Here is a 19,319-nt window from a genome sequence, read left to right as displayed (position 1 = left end):
GCTGACGAAGGTAATTATCTATAAATACCCTCAGATTCTGGACCCCGAGTTTATACTCGACGACCAACGATTTGTGTGGGCCAAGCGTCACCTTATTAAAGGTGAAGCTAGGAGTCAGGTGGTGGCTCTAGTGAGAGGTGACGTACCCGAAAAAGTGTTCATCACCGGGGCTGGCTACAGGCATGTAGCAAAGTATGTGGAAGAGCCCATAATATGCCTGAAATGCTGCAGATGGGGGCATAAATCCTGGAGCTGTCAAAATGATCCACGATGTCGTTTCTGCGGAAAGTCTCACCTCTCTACTGTGTGTAGAAACAGACTGAATCTGGGTGAGAAAATAGTTCCCAGATGCTGCAACTGTGGAGGTGTTCACAATGCGAGCTCGGCTGTGTGTAGCAAGAGGCCGAGTATGGCTGTTCTCCGGCCGGTGAATGTTACAGAGCAAGCAAGAGCTCTTACCCAGACACCGGGAGCACAGCAAAACAGTCTGCCCCAAACAGTGCCAGTGAACCGGACGAATGCGTGGGTAAAGGAGTCACCTTTACTTAGGCAGGCTCCAGCAACAAGCAGCCACGCCACCACTCAGGACTCCGGCAGTGACAGTGTAACGGTGAGTGAAGTGGCTACTGTGGCTCAGAGAGAGGGTCATAATAATATGGTCAAGGAAGTGTGGGCTGAACTTAAAAAAGTTGGTGAGTTCCTCCAAAATCTGGGGCAGAGAATCGAGTCCATCGAGGCTAAATTAAACGTTCAGGAGGTCAAGGAAAATCACAAAACGGTGAAGGATAGTCAGGATATAGTGGTTGAGGACAAAAATGAAATATTGAGTGATGAAATGAAGGAAAGTGAAGTGTGTGTGAATGATGGTAGTCGTAGTGAAAGGAAGAACCCTATAATTACACATAAAATGAAGGAATCATTTGGGCCAACAATGGACATCTCAGGGCTGAAAAAATCTCTTGAGAATCGCAATGTCGCTTTTACTGGTGAACTTGGGAGGAGGTGGGAGATGTTATACAAGGTATGGCTATCATTTAGTGAACTTATTGGGGATGACTTAGGCAATGAATTGATTAATAATGGATCACCCTAGACTGAAAGTGTTGTCATGGAATGTTAATGGTTTGAGAAACAGGGTTACAGATGTTCATTGTTATGTGATGGGAAATGATATTGATGTTGTAGCTCTCCAAGAGACAGGGGATAGGAATGAAGGATTATTGAAATTAAATGGTTATAAAGGGTTTAACCTCTTCGCTGCAAATAACATCAGAGGCACGTCGATTTATGTTAAGAACTCCATACCAGCAGAGTTAGTAGAACCGCCATCAAAAACGCAAGGTATAGAGAGTGTCTGTGTTAAATTATCATTAAGGGAAGGGGAATTTATTGTAGTTAATTTGTATGTATCCAGGAACTGCTTCGACGCTAACTATTTCCCTGACTGCATTTATACTAATCCTTCACTGGTCATTGGGGACCTTAATGCTCGGCACACAAGCCTTGGGACAGTGGGTAGTATTAATGCTAATGGGGTCAAGTGGTTACAGTTTCTACAAGATCATCCAGATACCTGTCTCTTGGGAAACAATGAACCAACTCACATCAGGGGAGGACGGCTTGACTATGCCTGCGTTTTAAACTCTCAGGGGATTATGGGGGAGGCTCGGGTTGTTCGGGAACTACTTAGTGACCACTTTGCCTTGAACGTTGAATTACCACTGGGGAAAAAACAAGTCCACTTTCAAAGGAAAAGGCTAAATATTAAGAAAGATATGAAAAATTATTTTATTCAAAATATGGGAGATTGGTATCAACATTACACGCCGCTCTGCGTTGATAGTTTTTACGAGGACATGGTCGAGAACATAGAGAAATTAGTACAGAGGGAAAATAACGGGGGCAGGGGAAGCAAGACGCACGGACCTAAGAAATTTAAATATTCCAATGATCAGCAAGTCAAGGGATGGGAGAGAATGCTACGGGGTGCGCATAAAGCATGGTTAAAAAATGGAATGAGGGATGAAGAGAAAAATACAATGTTGGAAGTGGCTAGGGAATGCAGTCAGGTGAGGAAGGAGGCGCGGGACAGATACTGGCAAGACTTTGCTCAGGCCATTGGTAATACTAAGAACCTTAAAGACATATGGAGAGCAGTAAATAAAGTCAGGGGTTGTAAGACCAAATTCATTGCTCACTCAGATCCAGGGAAAGTTGCTAATGAGTTAGTAGATAAATGGGCAAGTGCTGCTGGTATGGAGTCCTTACCTGCAGACACGAGAGTCATCATTGAGTCATGGGAAAATATTAGAAATGGAGTAACTTTATGTGCCTTAAATACAAGATCTATAGCATGCACTGAGATAACCCACGATGAGCTACTGGATGCTATAAAAAGTGGCAGCTCCACTGCTCCGGGAAAAGATGGAGTAACGTATGACATACTTAATTATTTAGCCGGTATGAAACCTAATCCCTTACTTGATTTGTTTAATATGAGTTATAGAGAGGGAAAGTTACCAAGAAAATGGAAAGAGGCTGTCATCATTCCTATCCCTAAGTCAAACGGAGGCTACAGACCTATCTCCTTAATATCCTGCTTTTGTAAAATGATGGAAAGGATTTTGTTAAATAGGCTACTCTACCTTGTAGGTGATAACATGTCCAATAATCTCTTTGGTTTTATCAAAGGCAAAAGTACTGCGGATTGTCTCTTAAAGTGTTTGTCTAATGTGGATGACAATTGTAGAGTTTTTGTTGATCTACAAGGAGCGTTTGATAAAGCCAATGGGGAAGTAATCTTATACGAATTAGCCAATCTGGGAATAACAGGGAGATTGCTACACTGGATAAGGGATTACCTGCAAGGCAGAAAAGGTCAGGTGTATTACCAGGGATACATGTCTGAGGAACGGAGGTTTCAGTTAGGTACCCCACAAGGGGGAGTATTAAGTCCCACCTTATTCAATGTATTAATGAACAGATTAGCATCAGAGATGTATCCTCCAGGGGTCACGACGATCATATATGCTGATGACATTCTTATACAAGGCACTTCTGGGAACAAAATTCAAGATGCTCTTAACATACTTGGTACAACCTGTCACAAGTTAGGCTTAGTTATAAATGCAGATAAAACCAAATACGAGTATAGGAAACGAAGAAATATAACACTTACTCTAAATGGTGTGGAACTGAGCCGTGTACAGAAGTACAAGTATCTGGGCATGTATGTTGGATACACATGTGAGAGTAAAAATGCTGAAATAAATCATATCAGCACCTTATGTAAAGCCCGTCTGCATCCTCTAAAAGCACTGGCTTTTTCTGGTAAAGGTGTTGGGGTACCTATCTTGTGGATGTTGTACATAAGCACTGTTCGCTCCCTGATAGACTACGCAGCACCCGTATTGTCTTACACAGGCCAAGGCAGAATTCAAAAAATAGAGCTGATACAGAACGAGGCTATGAGGATTATTCTTGGATGTCAAAGAAATGCAATGATTGAAATAATGAGAATGGAATTAAATTTACAGAGTGTGTGTGATAGAGTCCGTGACATTAACACTAGAGTATCTATTCGTTTCATGCGGAGAAAAGGAGGGGATAAGCTGTTTGAGAGCGTTCAGACCTGCTTGAGTGACGTACACACTTCCAGGAAACTGAGGGAGACACGCTATACGAGAGGATTAGCTCATGACCTCAGGGAATACGACGTACTTGACTGCTGTAAACCCTCTCGAAAGTGTAATATGTCTGCTCCCTGGAAAGTACAGAAAATAGACGTCGAAATTGTACCCCTCAAGGTGAAAAAGATTCATCATGAACCGGGACAATTACGGTGTTTGTATGGAAGCATGATATCTCGGTTACCAAGAGGCAACAGTTTACATGTATATTGCGACGGGTCGGTGGCGGAGGATGGCAGGGCAGGGTGTGGTGTCCTAATAAGGGATTATACGGAGTTTGGGACTGTGGACAGGATAATTGAACTCCGGCTTAGTAATTATATATCATCCACACAAGCTGAACTGCAGGCCATTCTGGCGTGTTTGGAGGAAGTACGTCATGACGACAAAAATGTTTTTGTATTTGTCGATAGCCGAGGAGCACTGGAGTCCTTAAACAGTCGAAACCCAGTCTTCATGTCTATAGTGGAGGACTGTAAGAGAAGAATAACTGAGATACAGCTGAAAGGTTATAGTGTGAAATTCATGTGGATTCCATCTCACGTTGGAATAGTGCTCAACGAGGTGGCGGATGACTTGGCCAAACGTGCCACATCAAAACCACAAGTTGACATTGAATGTGAATTCACAATGAGACAAATAAGAAGCAAAATCAGAAATATTCAGGCACAGGCGGGAGTGGAGAGGAGAGAGATAATGTATGAGAGTAGTCAAACCATGCAACACTACATGTATGTGAGTCAAAACACCCATTTCACTTATGGTAAAAGGAGAAATGCTTGGAGTGACTCTGTGTACATGCGGCTCAGGCTTGGGTACAAATATTACTGGGAATATGGGATAGATGTTCATGGTAATGACACGAAGTGTAAACTATGTGGTATGTTAAGGTCTCACACCCTTGCCCATTATATTCTTGATTGTCCGTTGATTAGTGTATATAGAAACACTGAGATAAGGACTGTTCCTGAACAAATAGCCTGGATGTGTCACAACGGAAAGGTTGATGATATTCTTGAGAGATATAAGAATTTTGCACCAAGATTGTAATATTTTGTTGAATTATCTGCAGGTGTCTTGCAAATTGTCTATACAGTATACCTAGGTCATAAAAGTATTTGTGTGTACGTCTGATAACATACTACTTGTGAAGGAGGAAATGTATATTTTTACCTCTCAAAATGTTTGGTAATGTGTTTATTTGTGATGTGTGTATATGTATATATTAACACGTTGTACTGAATGGGGTGAGAATAGCTTGAGCTACCTCATCCCTTTGTGTGTATTTTACCTCAATAAACTTATTTCAATTTCAATTCAATTTCGATTCTCTCCCTCCCTCCCTCCCTCCCTCACCACAATTCCTCCTCCCACAAAACTATGCACCGTGCTTATTATCACTACAATCCTGCTGTTATCACAATACTGGTCACTAAATCCTGTAAATGAATAATTGACCACAAGTTTATTTTGTAAAGGAACCTAGGAAGTCGTTTGAAGATTCCTTGAGGGACGAAATAATGCTGTGGCTAGCGCTGTGAACATCGTGAACAGCATTGAATCACTGATATTTGAACATTGTACACAGTCATTATCACACTCAGGCTCTTCTGAAATACTATCATGGCTAAATAATACAAGTTATATATATATTTTGACATTATTAGGTGATGCTGTGGTCACAAGCTGAACAGCAGTGCTGTAAGCTCATGCTGTGTGCGCCAGCCATGGTTGCTCACTCAGTACTGAGGCTCTCACACCCGGGAATGTGGCCAATGTTTTTTTAAAGATGGCGTCTGTTCACAAGAGCCCTGAGGAAGCTGATGTGAACCCCATGTAGCCTCGGGAGTTTTGAATGGAACATGAAAAATACAAATACCCAGAGGCGCATTGCGCAAACCAGACAAGGGGCCTGCAGGTGCGTTGTGCAGTTTAAGGGTTAATATGGGCACTAGTATTGTTTCTGATATAAGGAAACAAAAAGAGAAATATCTGAAATACATTTCAACCAGTGAGAGTAAAGGTGCAGAGAGTGTGGTAGAAAAACTTTGAAAAATTGATGCATGTATAGTTGGATGAGGCTGTGTACAAGAGGTTTGCTCAGCACCGCACAGCTGGCATGACAATTCACGGCCCAGAAATACAAAATGCTGCAAGCAGGTTTGCAGAAAGCCTGGGAATAAAGGATTTCCAAGCTAGTGAAGGGTGGATTGCAAAGTTCAAAGGGAGGCACATTATTGTGAAGAGTTCACTATATTGAACTCTTCTTTAAACTGCTGAGGGTTTGCCTCCGGTGACTTATATACAAGGACAATAACTACATTTAGAATCTCTATTTTGATTATCAGCACTTCCACCAAATCATTTGAGGTGTTTAGCAGCTCAATACAGATGAGTGTGTCTTTGATGTAGAGGCTGACCCCACCCTGAAGCCGGTGTTTCCTATCATAGTTTTCATTTATAGTTTCCTATTCATAGTTTTTCACTTTTTGCCTTAAAATTGCACTGTATCTATTGCTACCCAATCTCCCAACCTTTATGTTCCCAATTTGAACATCTTTACCATTGTGATCATTGCTGTCTTCTTATATGTGCTGCCATTCTGCTGTATGGTGTTTATTAATCTTGTTTATCTGTATCTATTGCTACCCAGTCTCCCAATCTTTATGTACCCAATCTGAACATCTTTACCATTGTGATCATTGCTGCCTTATATGTGCTGTCAATCTGCTGTATGGTGTCTATTAATCTTGTTTAAATTACTAATCAAGCTGTCAATGTAATCAATCAGAGCTTTAATATAACAATGTGCTTTAATATACTTACTAAGCTCTCTCATCTCATTTTTCTCTTGCAATGTATCTTTATCATTTATCAATTCTGACAGAAATTACCTACTTAAAATTATCTGTTTGATTAAGGACCTGCCCGAAACGCTGCGCGTACTAGTGGCTTTACAAGAGTGTAAATACTGTACTATCCAATGTATTCTCACAAACCCAATGTACCTTCTTGTATATATATAAATAAAAATAAAAAAAATAAAAAATAAAATCACATCTGAAAAGATTGTACTCTGAGATCCATATTTCACCATCATGGTAGTCCTTTGTGTGGGTTTCTGTTAGGGCTGCAAACACTGCATTTGCCTCATGAAGGAGACCATCTATAAAGTGAACTTTGTTGGATTTGCGTGTTTTTATACCCTGGATGTTGGCAAATATAAATGATGTTATCGTGTTAGTGGTAGTGCTGGAAGCCTTACTTGGTGTTAATATCTGAGGCTCTGGTAAGGAGGCCACTGTGTTTGCGTTCAGGGTGTGTTGTTTTGGAAGTGATTCATCCAGTTTTGGTAGTAGGACGGGTGTTGTCTGGTGTAGTACCTGTGTGCTTGTTGATAATTTGTATTCCAGTCTTGTGGGTACCTTCGTTCCCCTCTGTAATCCTGTAGTGGTTCCATTGTAACACTGGTTAGGGTTCTCTCTACTTATCTTCCTTCTTTGCCCTCTACCCGTATTCTTACTTTTTATTCTCTACCAAGGGACTCCAAAAATATTTACCAAAGCCAACTCCACGCCACGTGGTCCTAAGACGATTGACCGACTTAGGATTCTACACCCAGTATGACGTGACCTAGGCTTTGAGCAAAACCCTAGAGTCGCCTCTACGCTGCCACCACCAGACCAGTAACACAGCAATGATCGAGGTCTGGATCGATCATGCGAATTAATCAACCTTGGGGCTTGATCCCCACTATAACCGATGACCGTGGAAACTTAAGAGTGTGAAATTAATTACACGGGAATGATTCGATGTTAGAATCGATGTTAGAATCGGCGCCCAATCCAACTCTTCCTCGTGTGGACCACGTGACCAGGACAAGTATACACATAAAACACATGGAAATAATAAAAATGCAATTTATTAACTTAATTAATTTATTAAAAGAAAAACTAAAACAAAATCTAAATATGTTCACTCCCTGTCACTTTAACACTCCCTACTTGACGTAAATGGCAATGAAGACTATTCTATAAATAACCATAGCAACTATACCTCTATGTTTTACCAGCTAAAGATGTTGGGCTGGTCTCGGGGAGAGGTAAGATGTTTGACCTCTCCCAGCTGCTCTCGTGACCACACTGACCTGTCCTCGTCTGATCTAGCCCAGACTAGAACATTGTATCCTTCCGCCTCGCTTACCAGTTACTTAGCCAGGTTTAAGTTATAACAATTAACCTCTGTTTGTACTGAATTGATCCAGACTGGTTGAATTATTTTACTGAAATTAAATTACACAAGCATCTAACGGCAGAGCTGTTTCTGATCCCCCAAAATGGTTAATTGAACTTTGAGAAATAGTAGACCTGTCAACCCTGATGACCTATGACCGCCGGTCACTCCGCCTTACAAGTTAGATCTGATTCGTGACGTCACTGATGGTGACTTAAACTCAATAATTAGAATACTCTTGATATTGTATCCAGTACTATTATACAATACAATTTTAATGCAAAATGAATAAAGGCTAATTTCTCTAAATTACCGAATACTATAGGATGGTTCATTATACGCAGCTATGAACAAAGCGTCGGTTATTTCCACCGCGAATTCCCCTGGGGTCCTGGTTCCCAGGTCACCATGCGGGCTCAGCTTCCCATTCTCTTTTGTCGATAACCCACTCTGGATAATTCTTACAACCAGCCTAGTTTGTTACAACCCCCCGCACAAGCACTTAGTAAACCTTGTTAATTTGTTAAAAAAATCACGAGGTTTAGTATCCAAACCCACAATTCAACTCATGCCACAAACAAAAGCTACCCTAACTAATGAAATTTGACAAATATTTGAGTGTCCAACATCAACATGTTTAAATTCATAAATTTCTCAGCTGTCAACTGACAGCAATCCTCCAATATCAGGAAACATACATCCTATCCTTACTGACATAGCTAAATAACATGTCCCTACTCTACCATCAAAGACTAGCTATTAAACTCTCTTGGCTCTTCACTAGCCAAGTTCGTGTGTCCTCAAGAGCCGGCCACACCGTGCTCAAACCTAAACATTAAAGTTATATCATCAGACTGAACTTTGTCATCCGAGAGTGTACTACGGAACTATCAGGTACACATCCGTGTACTACCCACTCCCCATCAATGTCAACCTTGACATGTTAAGGAACACACCTAATGTTTATTACATGTATCTAAAAATAAAAAATAAATTCCTATACTATATCACAGGTTTCAGCTGACTGTACAGCCAAGTGTTCTCACTCACTAGAAGTGTCAATGTTTATATTGGTCCGCCTCTCCTGTGTTCAAACATTCTGCAAAAGTATCACAACATAATTTTCCATAACCGTTTGTTCTGGGCTGAGACAATTACACAGGGGCTTCGATTTTGATTACTGACCAATTTATAGAGTAAAATTTTCATATATTATACCAGAATTATTTAAAATCTGTTTTTCAACATTTAAAAAGTATTGTAATTCTAACTCTGTTTTTCAACATTTAAACAAAAGTGTCCAGATGTTCTTTACACAGATGTTCAGAGCCAACGTTGTTGTTTGTATCAATTGTTCATATTGAGTAAACGAGAAAAAAAATCGCTGCTGCTGGATGCTGAATGTAGTCGCTAACGATGACGATGTCGATCTTGCTTCTTCCCATGTGTAGACATCAATACCTGGTCCTCTTGTACTCCCATCCGGTACTCCTGAATGACGACAGAGTGTAGTAGAGCTGAGTGCCAAGTGACAGCTGTAGAATACTGTTACTTCGGCCATTAATCTTGCTCTCGACAGTTCACACGCCTTCATATCAATCACAGTTCACACGGCAGTCTTGATGTTAAACTTGACGGCGCAGATGACCACAGCAGAGCAGGACTGGATGTACCAACGGTGTCTCTTAGCAGGAGTGATGTTAGAAGGTCGTAGAGGCGGGTTGCTTGTTTGCAGAACAGGTGAATCTCGTCTTCCATCATTGCTCACGTCATCTCCGGCGTTTCTTGATGTCACCAGGTTACTAGGCCGTAAACACCAACTGTGTATACCCTCGTACCGCCGACTTTAGGCCAAAGGAGACAATTTTGCGACCTTCTATTGGCGAGTCCCGGTACTCTGTAGGGAAACCGTGCCTTCCACCTGTGACCGCCTTACTTCTGCTTTCTTGTTACTTCAGATGACGTAATCATTAATCTTCCGGCGAAATTCTTGAGTACTGCTACGTGCTTTCCATTTCTTGACCTCTCCTCCAACACTGCTGGAATGGCTGCAGTCTTGATGACGCAGCAGGTGGGTAGTGGTGATCTCGAGACAGCTACCCCGGCGTTGTATGGCACCTCCGGTGACTGCTATAATGTGGACAGCTCGCTGGCCCTGACAACCTCGTTAGTGACGTAAGGCGTCGGCCGGGTGACTCTTGGACAGTCACTTATCCCCAAAGTAACTGATGTATGGGTTATTGGGTCTGGTGGGGGGAGGGCTTTGTGTAACGTGCCTCCCCCCTCGGTCTTTACAGACAAGGGTTCACGTGTGGCTGGAACAACTGGGTCGGTGTACCAATCAGACCTGGGAACAGACAGACACAACACAGCGGAAGCATAGATATACTCTGGGTTTGGTGGGGGTGGAACCCAAGAGCACGGTAAAAGTTGCTACTTGAGTCAAGTATAGACATAGTACACCTCATTGCCTTTACAGGAAAATCTAATGAATACTAAATTATACTAACTAAGGAAGTTACTTTACTGTATAGCGCGAGATCTCGTCACCATAGGGTGGCGAGACTGCACCTGACTACTGATGAGCGATGACAGAGGATCATCCTCATCTTCTGACTCGTCGGTGAAGCCATGAGTCAGGAACTAGACCCGCTGAAGGCAGTTCTAATTCCTCTCTAGCATGATATTGTTTCAATTTATTTACATGAATTGTCCTTTCCACCTGGTCCTCGAACACTCCTTTTATAACAAGATTAACTGGCCCCGCCCTTTTAATTACTCTATATGGTCCTCGCCACCTTGGAGCTAGTTTCCTGCTCTGATTGGCGGGCGCAGCCTCATTCACTCTCAATACGAGGCTTCCTTCCTTCAACTCAAGAGGGCGCACTTTCTTGTCACCATCTGACTGTTCCTCTCTCTTATATTTACTACTCTGTTTCTGCCTTCCTCTAAAAAATTTCCAGTAGTGTCATATTGATCTTCCCGTCTATAACGCTGTGTACCTCTCACGTGGAATTCCGGACACTGAAGATTGTAGCATTTTTTGTCCCTAATTGAAAATTGACATAATTTAGGGTGGAAGTATCTACACCCTGTTCCAAAACGGCATGTACCCCTCTCCAACATGTTCCTGCATTTTCGAGGATGCAGAAAATGGCATTTTGCTCCTAATTTTCCATATTTGCATATTCCTTTAGCGTAGAATTTGCAAATGTGTTCTGGTTTTGCGTTTCTCAAGGTATTTATATCTGTGACTGTCTTGTCTACCTCTTTATTGGAGCCATCTCCGTTTTCCGTCCCAATTCCTTCATCTATGCACTCTGTCTCACTGTTGCTCTCATCGTTTATATTACCTGGCTCTGCAATATTGCTGTTATTTTGTACCACAATAGCCTCTTCCTCCACACTACTGCTGTGGTTCTCTAAACTATCTGTTCCTGAGTTTTGGTCATTATCCAATGTTGTCTTTTCCCAGTCCACATATATCACTGGTAGCTTGTCTGTGAATGATAATCTCTGTGACTCGGGAATGTTTTTCATCAGTTTAGTTATGTTCTCTGACATTAATCTGTCATCTTTGCAAACCCAGTAAATTCCTTGCCTTTTTGTGCATTCTGGAGCTAATTCTGTACAGCCCAAGTGAAATCTTATGTTACAGATGCAACACTGGACGCCTACATTACGTTTTCCCAGTACTCCCGAACACTCGCCACACCTCTCCATTGTCTGATGTATTGTATTGTATTTGAGGTTCACTGTATGGATCACTTGTTGATGTCAGTCCTTTTAACTCTTTATAAAATTATATGTATATATTTATATGTTTAATATTTATAATATTATATGTATACCGTATATTTGTAATATTATGTATGTTATTTTGTTCAAACTTTATGGCAGGTACTTAGCGTAGGGTAGCGAAGCTGGTCCCCGGTCGGTACAGGTGACCTCTTGATGTCCCAGGTTGATGTCACCAGTTTCCAGTTACTCGATTTATAACCACTGATGCCGCCTCTTGCCACTATTCTATATTTCTAGTATTCTATATTTATAATATTCTATGCACGATTTTCCTTCACTTCCAACTTATATGTTGTTGTGATACCCGTTCCGCATCACTGTTCCACGAATAACCGTTCACTATTTTTTTCCTAATACACGCATGTACACAAATCCTCGTGCACTGGCTCACACGTGGTCTCCCGTTTATTCTCTATTTAACACAAAGTTCTATTGTTAATGACTATTTTCAATTTTCCAGCGGGTCACTATGCACTTTGTGTCTGTAATCAGTAATCCATGGCAGTAGTCCTAAGAAATCAAGGTTAATGTCACGATTTTAACGAAGCGCGCACGGTACGTCTTCCCCCTCCCTCGACCTCCAAAAAAAAGCACGGCGGAGAAACGTATGCACCTTACGGGAACACTGGTGGGCCCCATCCCCTTGCTGGTTGCGGGATGGGAATACACTGTGGGAGTGTACGTGGCGCCCATTGCAGACAACATGTTGCTAGGGCTCGATTTCATGAAAAGATACGGTGCCAGTATAGTCCTGGACAAGTCCCAAATGATATTACAGGGACAGGTGATTCCCATGCAGTTAGAGAAGAAAGAGGAGCCTAACCCTAACCTAGCTCCGTGCATCGCTAAAGTAGCATTGTCCCAATACACTGTTATCCCACCACATTCAGTGGCCAGGGTCAAATGTGAACTGGACAAAAGCATGCCCCAGTGTATAGTGGAGCCCCTGGAGGATGGGCAGGTGCCAGTGGTTCGCACACTCCATCAGGAGGGAGGAACCCTGAAGGTATGTGTACTCAATGTAACGAGACAGAATATTACATTAAAGAGGCGGATGCATGTGGCCAATGCAGAGGCAGTATGGGAAATTCTACCTGGGCCGGGTCCAGCGGTAGCAGCAAGGGCAGTGGGGAGGGTACCAAGTGAAACTCAAGTCAAACTACCTCCTCATATGATGACCATGGTACAGGACGTCGAAGAAACGCTGACAGCAGAACAGGCAAGCCAACTGACCCACCTGTTATGGAACTTCCAGGACATCTTTGCCTCAAGTGAATTTGACCTGGGATCGTTCAAGGAGGTATCTCACCGCATCGACACGGGTAATGCAAGACCCGTGAAGCAAAAATACGACGAACACCCGCATGCTTCGCACAGGAGGAGAAAGGACACCTTCAGCGCATGCTCGACGCGGGCATCATCCAACCGTCAGTATCTGAGTGGGCATCGGCACCAGTTCTGGTAAGGAAAAGGGATGCGTCAGTTCGGTGGTGTGTAGACTATCGAGGGTTAAACTCTCGCACCATAAAGGACGTGTACCCACTCCCCCTAGTCGATGAGTGTCTGGACACCTTGGCGGGAAACGAATGGTTTAGCAAGCTAGATGCCAACTCGGCCTATTATCAGATCAACATAGCAGAAGAAGACGGCATTCATCACAAAGTACGGACTGTTTGAATTTAGGAAAATGGCCTTTGGTCTCTGTAATGCTCCGGCTACCTACGCCAGGGTCATGAACTTGGTGTTGCGGGAGCTAAATTGGGAAACTGCTAGCATTCTTGGATGACATCTTAGTGCTGGGTGATTCATTCCAAAGCCACTTCTCCAACCTAGCACAGGTATTTGAGAGATTCAGGACCTATGGTTTACGCCTGAAACCACAAAAATGTGCCCTCTTTAAGAAGCGGGTTGAGTTCCTAAGCAGGATGGTTAGCAGGGCGGGACTAGAACTGGGAAAAGAGGCAATAGACACAGAGGTGAAATGGCAGAAGCCTGGGTCATCCAAAGACGTGGAAAGATTTCTGGGACTGGCCAACTACCATCGGGCCTTCATAAAGGGATTCGCAGAGTTAGCCGCACCCCTATATGCACTGACCGGCGGAAACAGATTCGAATGGGGAGACAAGCATCAGGAGGCCTTTGCAGCTATCAAAATGGCCTTAACTACAGCTCCGGTGCTGGGATTACCTAATGGACATGACCCCTTCATCCTGGACACCGATGCCTCCGACTGGGCGATAGGAGCGGAGCTGCTACAGGTTCAAGAGAAGAAAGAGAAGGTAATTGCTTATGCCAGCTTCGCATTGACCCCAGAACAGAGAAGGTATTGCACCACGAGGAAAGAGTTATTGGCAGTAGTCAGGTTTACCAGGCTTTTCCGGCACTATCTCTTGGGGGGCCTTTTACCATTCGCACTGACCACGGCAGCTTGGTCTGGCTGATTAGGTTTAAGAACCCCCAGGGCCAACTAGCACGTTGGCTGGAGGAGCTGAGCCAATTTGATCTAAAAATCCAACATAGAGCAGGTAAAAAACACAACAATGCAGACTCTTTATCCAGGGAGGGAAGCGCTCAACAGGCATGTACCCACTTTCGCCAGGACATGCCAGTGCAGGACCTGCCGTGTGGAGGATGTCCATATTGTCGCAGGGCACATCAGAACTGGGCGACCTTCCAGGAGACGGTAGATGACGTCGTCCCACTGGCTACGGGCTCGTTCAGATGTGCATGTAATGTTCAGATCCGGGGGACGATTAGACAAGTGACACTACAGCCCCTATTCAAGACTGGTGGTCGGAGGATTCCAACTTGACTGTCTTCCCATGGGACCCTTTTGACGATGGCCGAAGGAAGCCTGCGGAGACACTGGATAAGGAGGAAGATGCAATGGCTCCAGAAGTAGTAAGCATTAGGATCATCACCAGAACAACGGCGGACAGACTAGGATTGCATTTACTCGAGTTATAGGAGGAGACGGAGAGAGACCCGGACATGAGAATGGTAAGAGAATGGGTGGGAGGCCGTCAACCAGCAGAAGGGGACCTGTTCGGAGCCAGTCCCGCAACAAAATACTACTGGTTAAACAAAGAGGCATTTCTCATGGAAAATGGGCTTTGGTGGTGGCACAAAGTAGATCAGGGGGGAGCCGCCCAGAAGCTTTTGTATATACCCACCAGCCTGAGGCAGGAGGTACTGAATCTGTGTCATGATATACCTGATATGGGCCACCAGGGCCGAAATCGCACAATGGAGCGGGTCAGATCAAGGTACTTCTGGTATGGGCTATCAACGGATGTTGCCAACTACGTGGCATCATGCCACTACTGTAGTATGAACAAAAAAGCATCCAAGACCAGCAGGCACGAGCTGCTTAAGTACCATGCGGGTGCATCAATGGAAAGGGTACACTTGGACATTTTGGGACCATTGCCTAAGACTCCGAAAGGCAACGAATATCTCCTGGTGATGGTAGATCAGTTCACTAAATGGATTGAGTGTGTGCCACTACCGTCCCAGACGGCAGAGGACACCGCCAGAGCAGCACTCGATGGGTTCTTCACCAGGTTCGGGTATCCGTTTGAGATCTTCACTGACCAGGGCAGGAATTTTGAAAGTGACTTGTTTACGAAACTCTGTGAATTGATGCACATCCACAAGGCCCAGACTACCGCCTACAGGCCGTCGGCGAATGGGCAGGTGGAAAGATATAACAGAACCATCATGGATGCATTGCGGTGTTATGCCAGTTCCCAACATGACAGCTGGGACACCTATATTCAACACATAGCAGGGGCCATCAGGTCTAGTGTGAACCGACAGACTGGCTTCACGCCCAACAAGTTAATGCTCGGTTGGGAAACCAACCAGCCAATAGATTTAATGTACCCCCGGGAGGTGCAACTTCAATCAGATGCAATACCTTACTTAGCAAATTTGCAGAGGGAAATTGAGAAGGCGCATGCATTGGCACGGAAATCTCTATCTACAAACCAGGAACGAATGAAGAGATATTATGACCTACGGGCACGGCTACAGGTCTATGAGAAAGGGGACCTGGTTTACCTGCTAGACACGGCACAGGTGAAGGGGCAGTGCCGGAAGATCTCACCGCAGTGAAAGGGCCCAGGCGTCATCATCCACAAGTTCTCATCTTGTTTATTCAGGGTCAAGCTCCAGAATGACAATATCACAGCAAATCACGATAAACTAAAGAAGTGCAAGGACCTTACATGCCCCAGCTGGATTGAGAAGTTTAAACGTCATATGTCACAGGTTCAGGACCCAGTGGGAGTGCCATACAAGGACCTTTACTGTGTGTGTGTCGGCAACCATACGATGGAAAGTTTATGGTGCAATGTGATATGTGCGCGGAGTGGTTCCATGGGGTCTGCGTGGGAGTGACTCTGGCGAGTGTACGGTCTAAACCAGAGTATGCATGTCCTCGGTGTGAGTCCTCGGTGTGAGCCATAAGGGCAAAGGAAAAAAAAAAAAAAAAAAAAAAAAAAAAAAAAAAAAAAAAAAAAAAAAGGAAAGGGAAAGATAGTGTAGTGTATGCAATGTTGAAACAGTTCGTGTATAGTGCAAAGATAATACGGGTAATAATTGTAATGTTCGTGTATAGTGCAAAGATAATACGGGTAATAATTGTAATAGGACCCATTCATGAAGCCAGAAATGTTCTCCTTTGTGGCTTTGCTTGCAACTCCATCCCCTGGTGTGGAGCTGGAGAAGACTTTTTACAAAAAGACATTTATTTATTTATTTATTTATTTATTTATTTATTTATTTATTTATTTATTTATTTATTTATGCATATACAAGAATGTACATAAGGAATGTGAGGATACAAATATGGTAATTACAGTCTTGTAAAGCCACTAGCACGCGCAGCGTTTCGGGCAGGTCCTTAATCTAAGAAAATTTTAAGGAGGTAAATACTTGCAAAATTTATGGACAAAAAAATGATAACAGTTACATGAAATGAAAAAAAAAAGATGAGAGAAAATTGTAGGTACAGTATATTAAAGCACATAGGTAGCTAAGATTGATTGCAATGACAGCTTGAATGGTAGTTGACAAAAATTGGTAGGCACAATACAGCAGGAACAATATAAGATTGATTGCAATGACAGCTTGAATGGTAGTTGACAAAAATTGGTAGTCACAATACAGCATATGGCTAGCACATAAAAGAAGACAGCAATGAACACAATGATAAGGTTGTTTGATATTACATAAAAATTAGGAGATTGGATAACACTAGGTACAGAGCAAATTTAAAGCTCAGTGTAGGAAACTAAGAAGATGAAGTTAGGTACTTTTTGGTTTTGCTTTTAAATAAGGCAAAAGTTTTACAGTTTTTCAATTCACTAGGGAGTGAGTTCCATAGACTAGGTCCCTTAATTTGCATAGTGTTTACACAGATTAAGTTTGACCCCTGGAGATATCAAAGAGATATTTATTTCTGGTGTGGTGATAATGGGTCCAATTACATCTGTCCAGGGAGAGTTTCAGAGCATGGTTTGCATTTAAGAACAGGGTTTTGTAAATGTAGTTGACACAAGAGAATGTGTGGAGGGAGTTAATATTTAGCAAGTTTAGGGATTTAAACAAGGGAGCTGAGTGTTGTCTGAAAGCAGAGTTAGTTATTATTCTGATAGCAGATTTTTGCTGTGTGATGATGGGCTTAAGGTGGTTTGCAGTGGTAGACCCCCATGCACAGATACCATAATTAAGATAGGAGTAGATTAGTGCATAATATAGTGAGAGGAGAGCAGAATTAGGAACATAATATCTGATTTTGGAGAGTATACCAACTGTCTTAGAGACTTTCTTAGTTATGTGTTGAATGTGGGTGCTGAAGTTGAGTCTCTTGTCTAGGAATAGGCCAAGAAACTTGCCATCATTTTTATTAATGATGTTAATGTTGTCTATCTGTAGCTGAATTGCATTTGATGATTTGCTTCCAAATAAGATGTAGTAAGACTTTTCGATGTTTAATGTTAGTTTGTTCGTTGACATCCATAAGTGGACCATTTTTAATTCATTATTCACAACATTATTTAGTGTATGTGGGTTGAGGTTTGAATAGATAAGGGTAGTATCGTCAGCAAACAATATAGGTTTGAGAATATTAGAGACATTGGGCAGATCGTTTATATATATAAGAAATAGAAGAGGTCCTAAGATGCTGCCCTGTGGCACTCCAACGGTAATTGGTAGAGTGGAAGAAGTTGTATCATTGATGGTTACATATTGGTGTCTGTCACTAAGATAGGATCGGATGTAGTCAAGGGCAAGGCCTCGGATTCCATAATGCTGGAGTTTAAGTAAGAGGTAGTTGTGATTAACAGTATCAAAGGCTTTTCTTAGGTCAATGAAGAGTCCAATCGAAAACTCATTTTTGTCAAGGGCTGAGTAGATAACGTCAAGGAGACTAATGATTGCATCGTTGGTGCTCTTTTGGGACCGGAAGCCAAACTGGCAGGGGCTGAGTATGTCGAATTTTACGAGGTAGGAATAGAGCTGTTTGTAAATAATTTTTTCAAATATTTTTGATAGAATGGGTAGATTTGATATTGACATGTTATATATAGTGAAACATTTCCCCCTCTAGTATACCCATTGTTCTATAGGGACAGGAGGAGTGTGGAGGGAACCACATTCAAAGTGCCCGCCAAAGGAGACATTTTATAGTATAGGCAGGACTGTACCCTGATTGGTGGACGGCGACTGCGCACAGCCTACCCGCGTAGGTTGGGAGAGCCAGATTTGAACTGCATGTGACCCAGCACGGACGACGCCTACCCGGCACCACTGGCACTTAGGATATGTGCCTATAGGACTCCTAAAGAGGCTTTGACTCCCTCTATCCTATCCTTCCTGAGAAGCCTAGACTTGCTTCACCTGCCCTCCCAGACCTACCTCCCACGACGACGACAGCTCAAGGTGAACTATTACTGTACGTCTGTTGTTGTTCCACTTGGGGTCACCTCCACATTATTGTTACTCTGATAAGCTACCACGTGGTTGGTCGTCCCAAACCCCATAGGCGACCGCCTCCACAAATGCCATAGGTCAATATTCACCCCCCAACAATGTCATAGGTCAATATCCACACCCCCAACAATGCCATAGGTCAATGTCCACCTTCAACAATGCCATAGGTCAATGTCCATACACCCCAAAAATGCCATAGGTCAATGTCCACACTCCAACAACTGTATAGGCCTATGTAAGACCATGGTGGAGCAGAAAGCACTCGAGTACTTACGGAGGATGATGAGAGAGCGAGGAACAAGGTGGTTAGGTGGAACCAGAGACTCCTTCCTTCAACAGTTTTGTCTCTTTTTCGTGGTATATCCTTAATATCTTCAGTGGTGTGCCACACCATCTGGTCACCACTTGGTCCGGGAGACATCTCCCGTCACGCAGGGTGCAGTCGCACCTCCACAGATCTCCAGTATCATCTATTGATACTGGAAATGGCTCAAAAGGGCCACCACTTACGGGCTATTCATGCCCGTGCCACCTTTTGGGTGGCTTAATCTTCTCTCTCTCTCTCTGGTGTGCCATCACCACATATTTACACTGCCA

At 43.1% G+C, this 19,319-nt stretch overlaps 1 protein-coding gene across 1 annotated transcript in view; it reads left to right on the top strand.

Annotated features, from left to right (window-relative positions):
- LOC123769080 (uncharacterized) overlaps positions 1–15,839 on the top strand; it is a 37,056-nt gene extending 21,217 nt beyond the window's left edge. Inside the window, exons 2-6 of the mRNA XM_045760035.2 lie at positions 12,502–12,729; positions 12,913–13,150; positions 13,276–13,385; positions 13,625–14,002; positions 14,955–15,839. Coding sequence (XP_045615991.2) covers positions 12,502–12,729; positions 12,913–13,150; positions 13,276–13,385; positions 13,625–14,002; positions 14,955–15,839 — 1,839 coding nt within the window. The remainder of the gene's footprint in view (positions 1–12,501; positions 12,730–12,912; positions 13,151–13,275; positions 13,386–13,624; positions 14,003–14,954) is intronic.
- Positions 15,840–19,319: the final 3,480 nt, after the last annotated feature.

The sequence above is a fragment of the Procambarus clarkii genome, chromosome 64, assembly GCF_040958095.1.
Source record: "Procambarus clarkii isolate CNS0578487 chromosome 64, FALCON_Pclarkii_2.0, whole genome shotgun sequence".
In the NCBI taxonomy this organism is placed as follows: Eukaryota; Metazoa; Arthropoda; class Malacostraca; order Decapoda; family Cambaridae; genus Procambarus; species Procambarus clarkii.
This window is presented reverse-complemented; position numbering and strand designations above follow the sequence as displayed.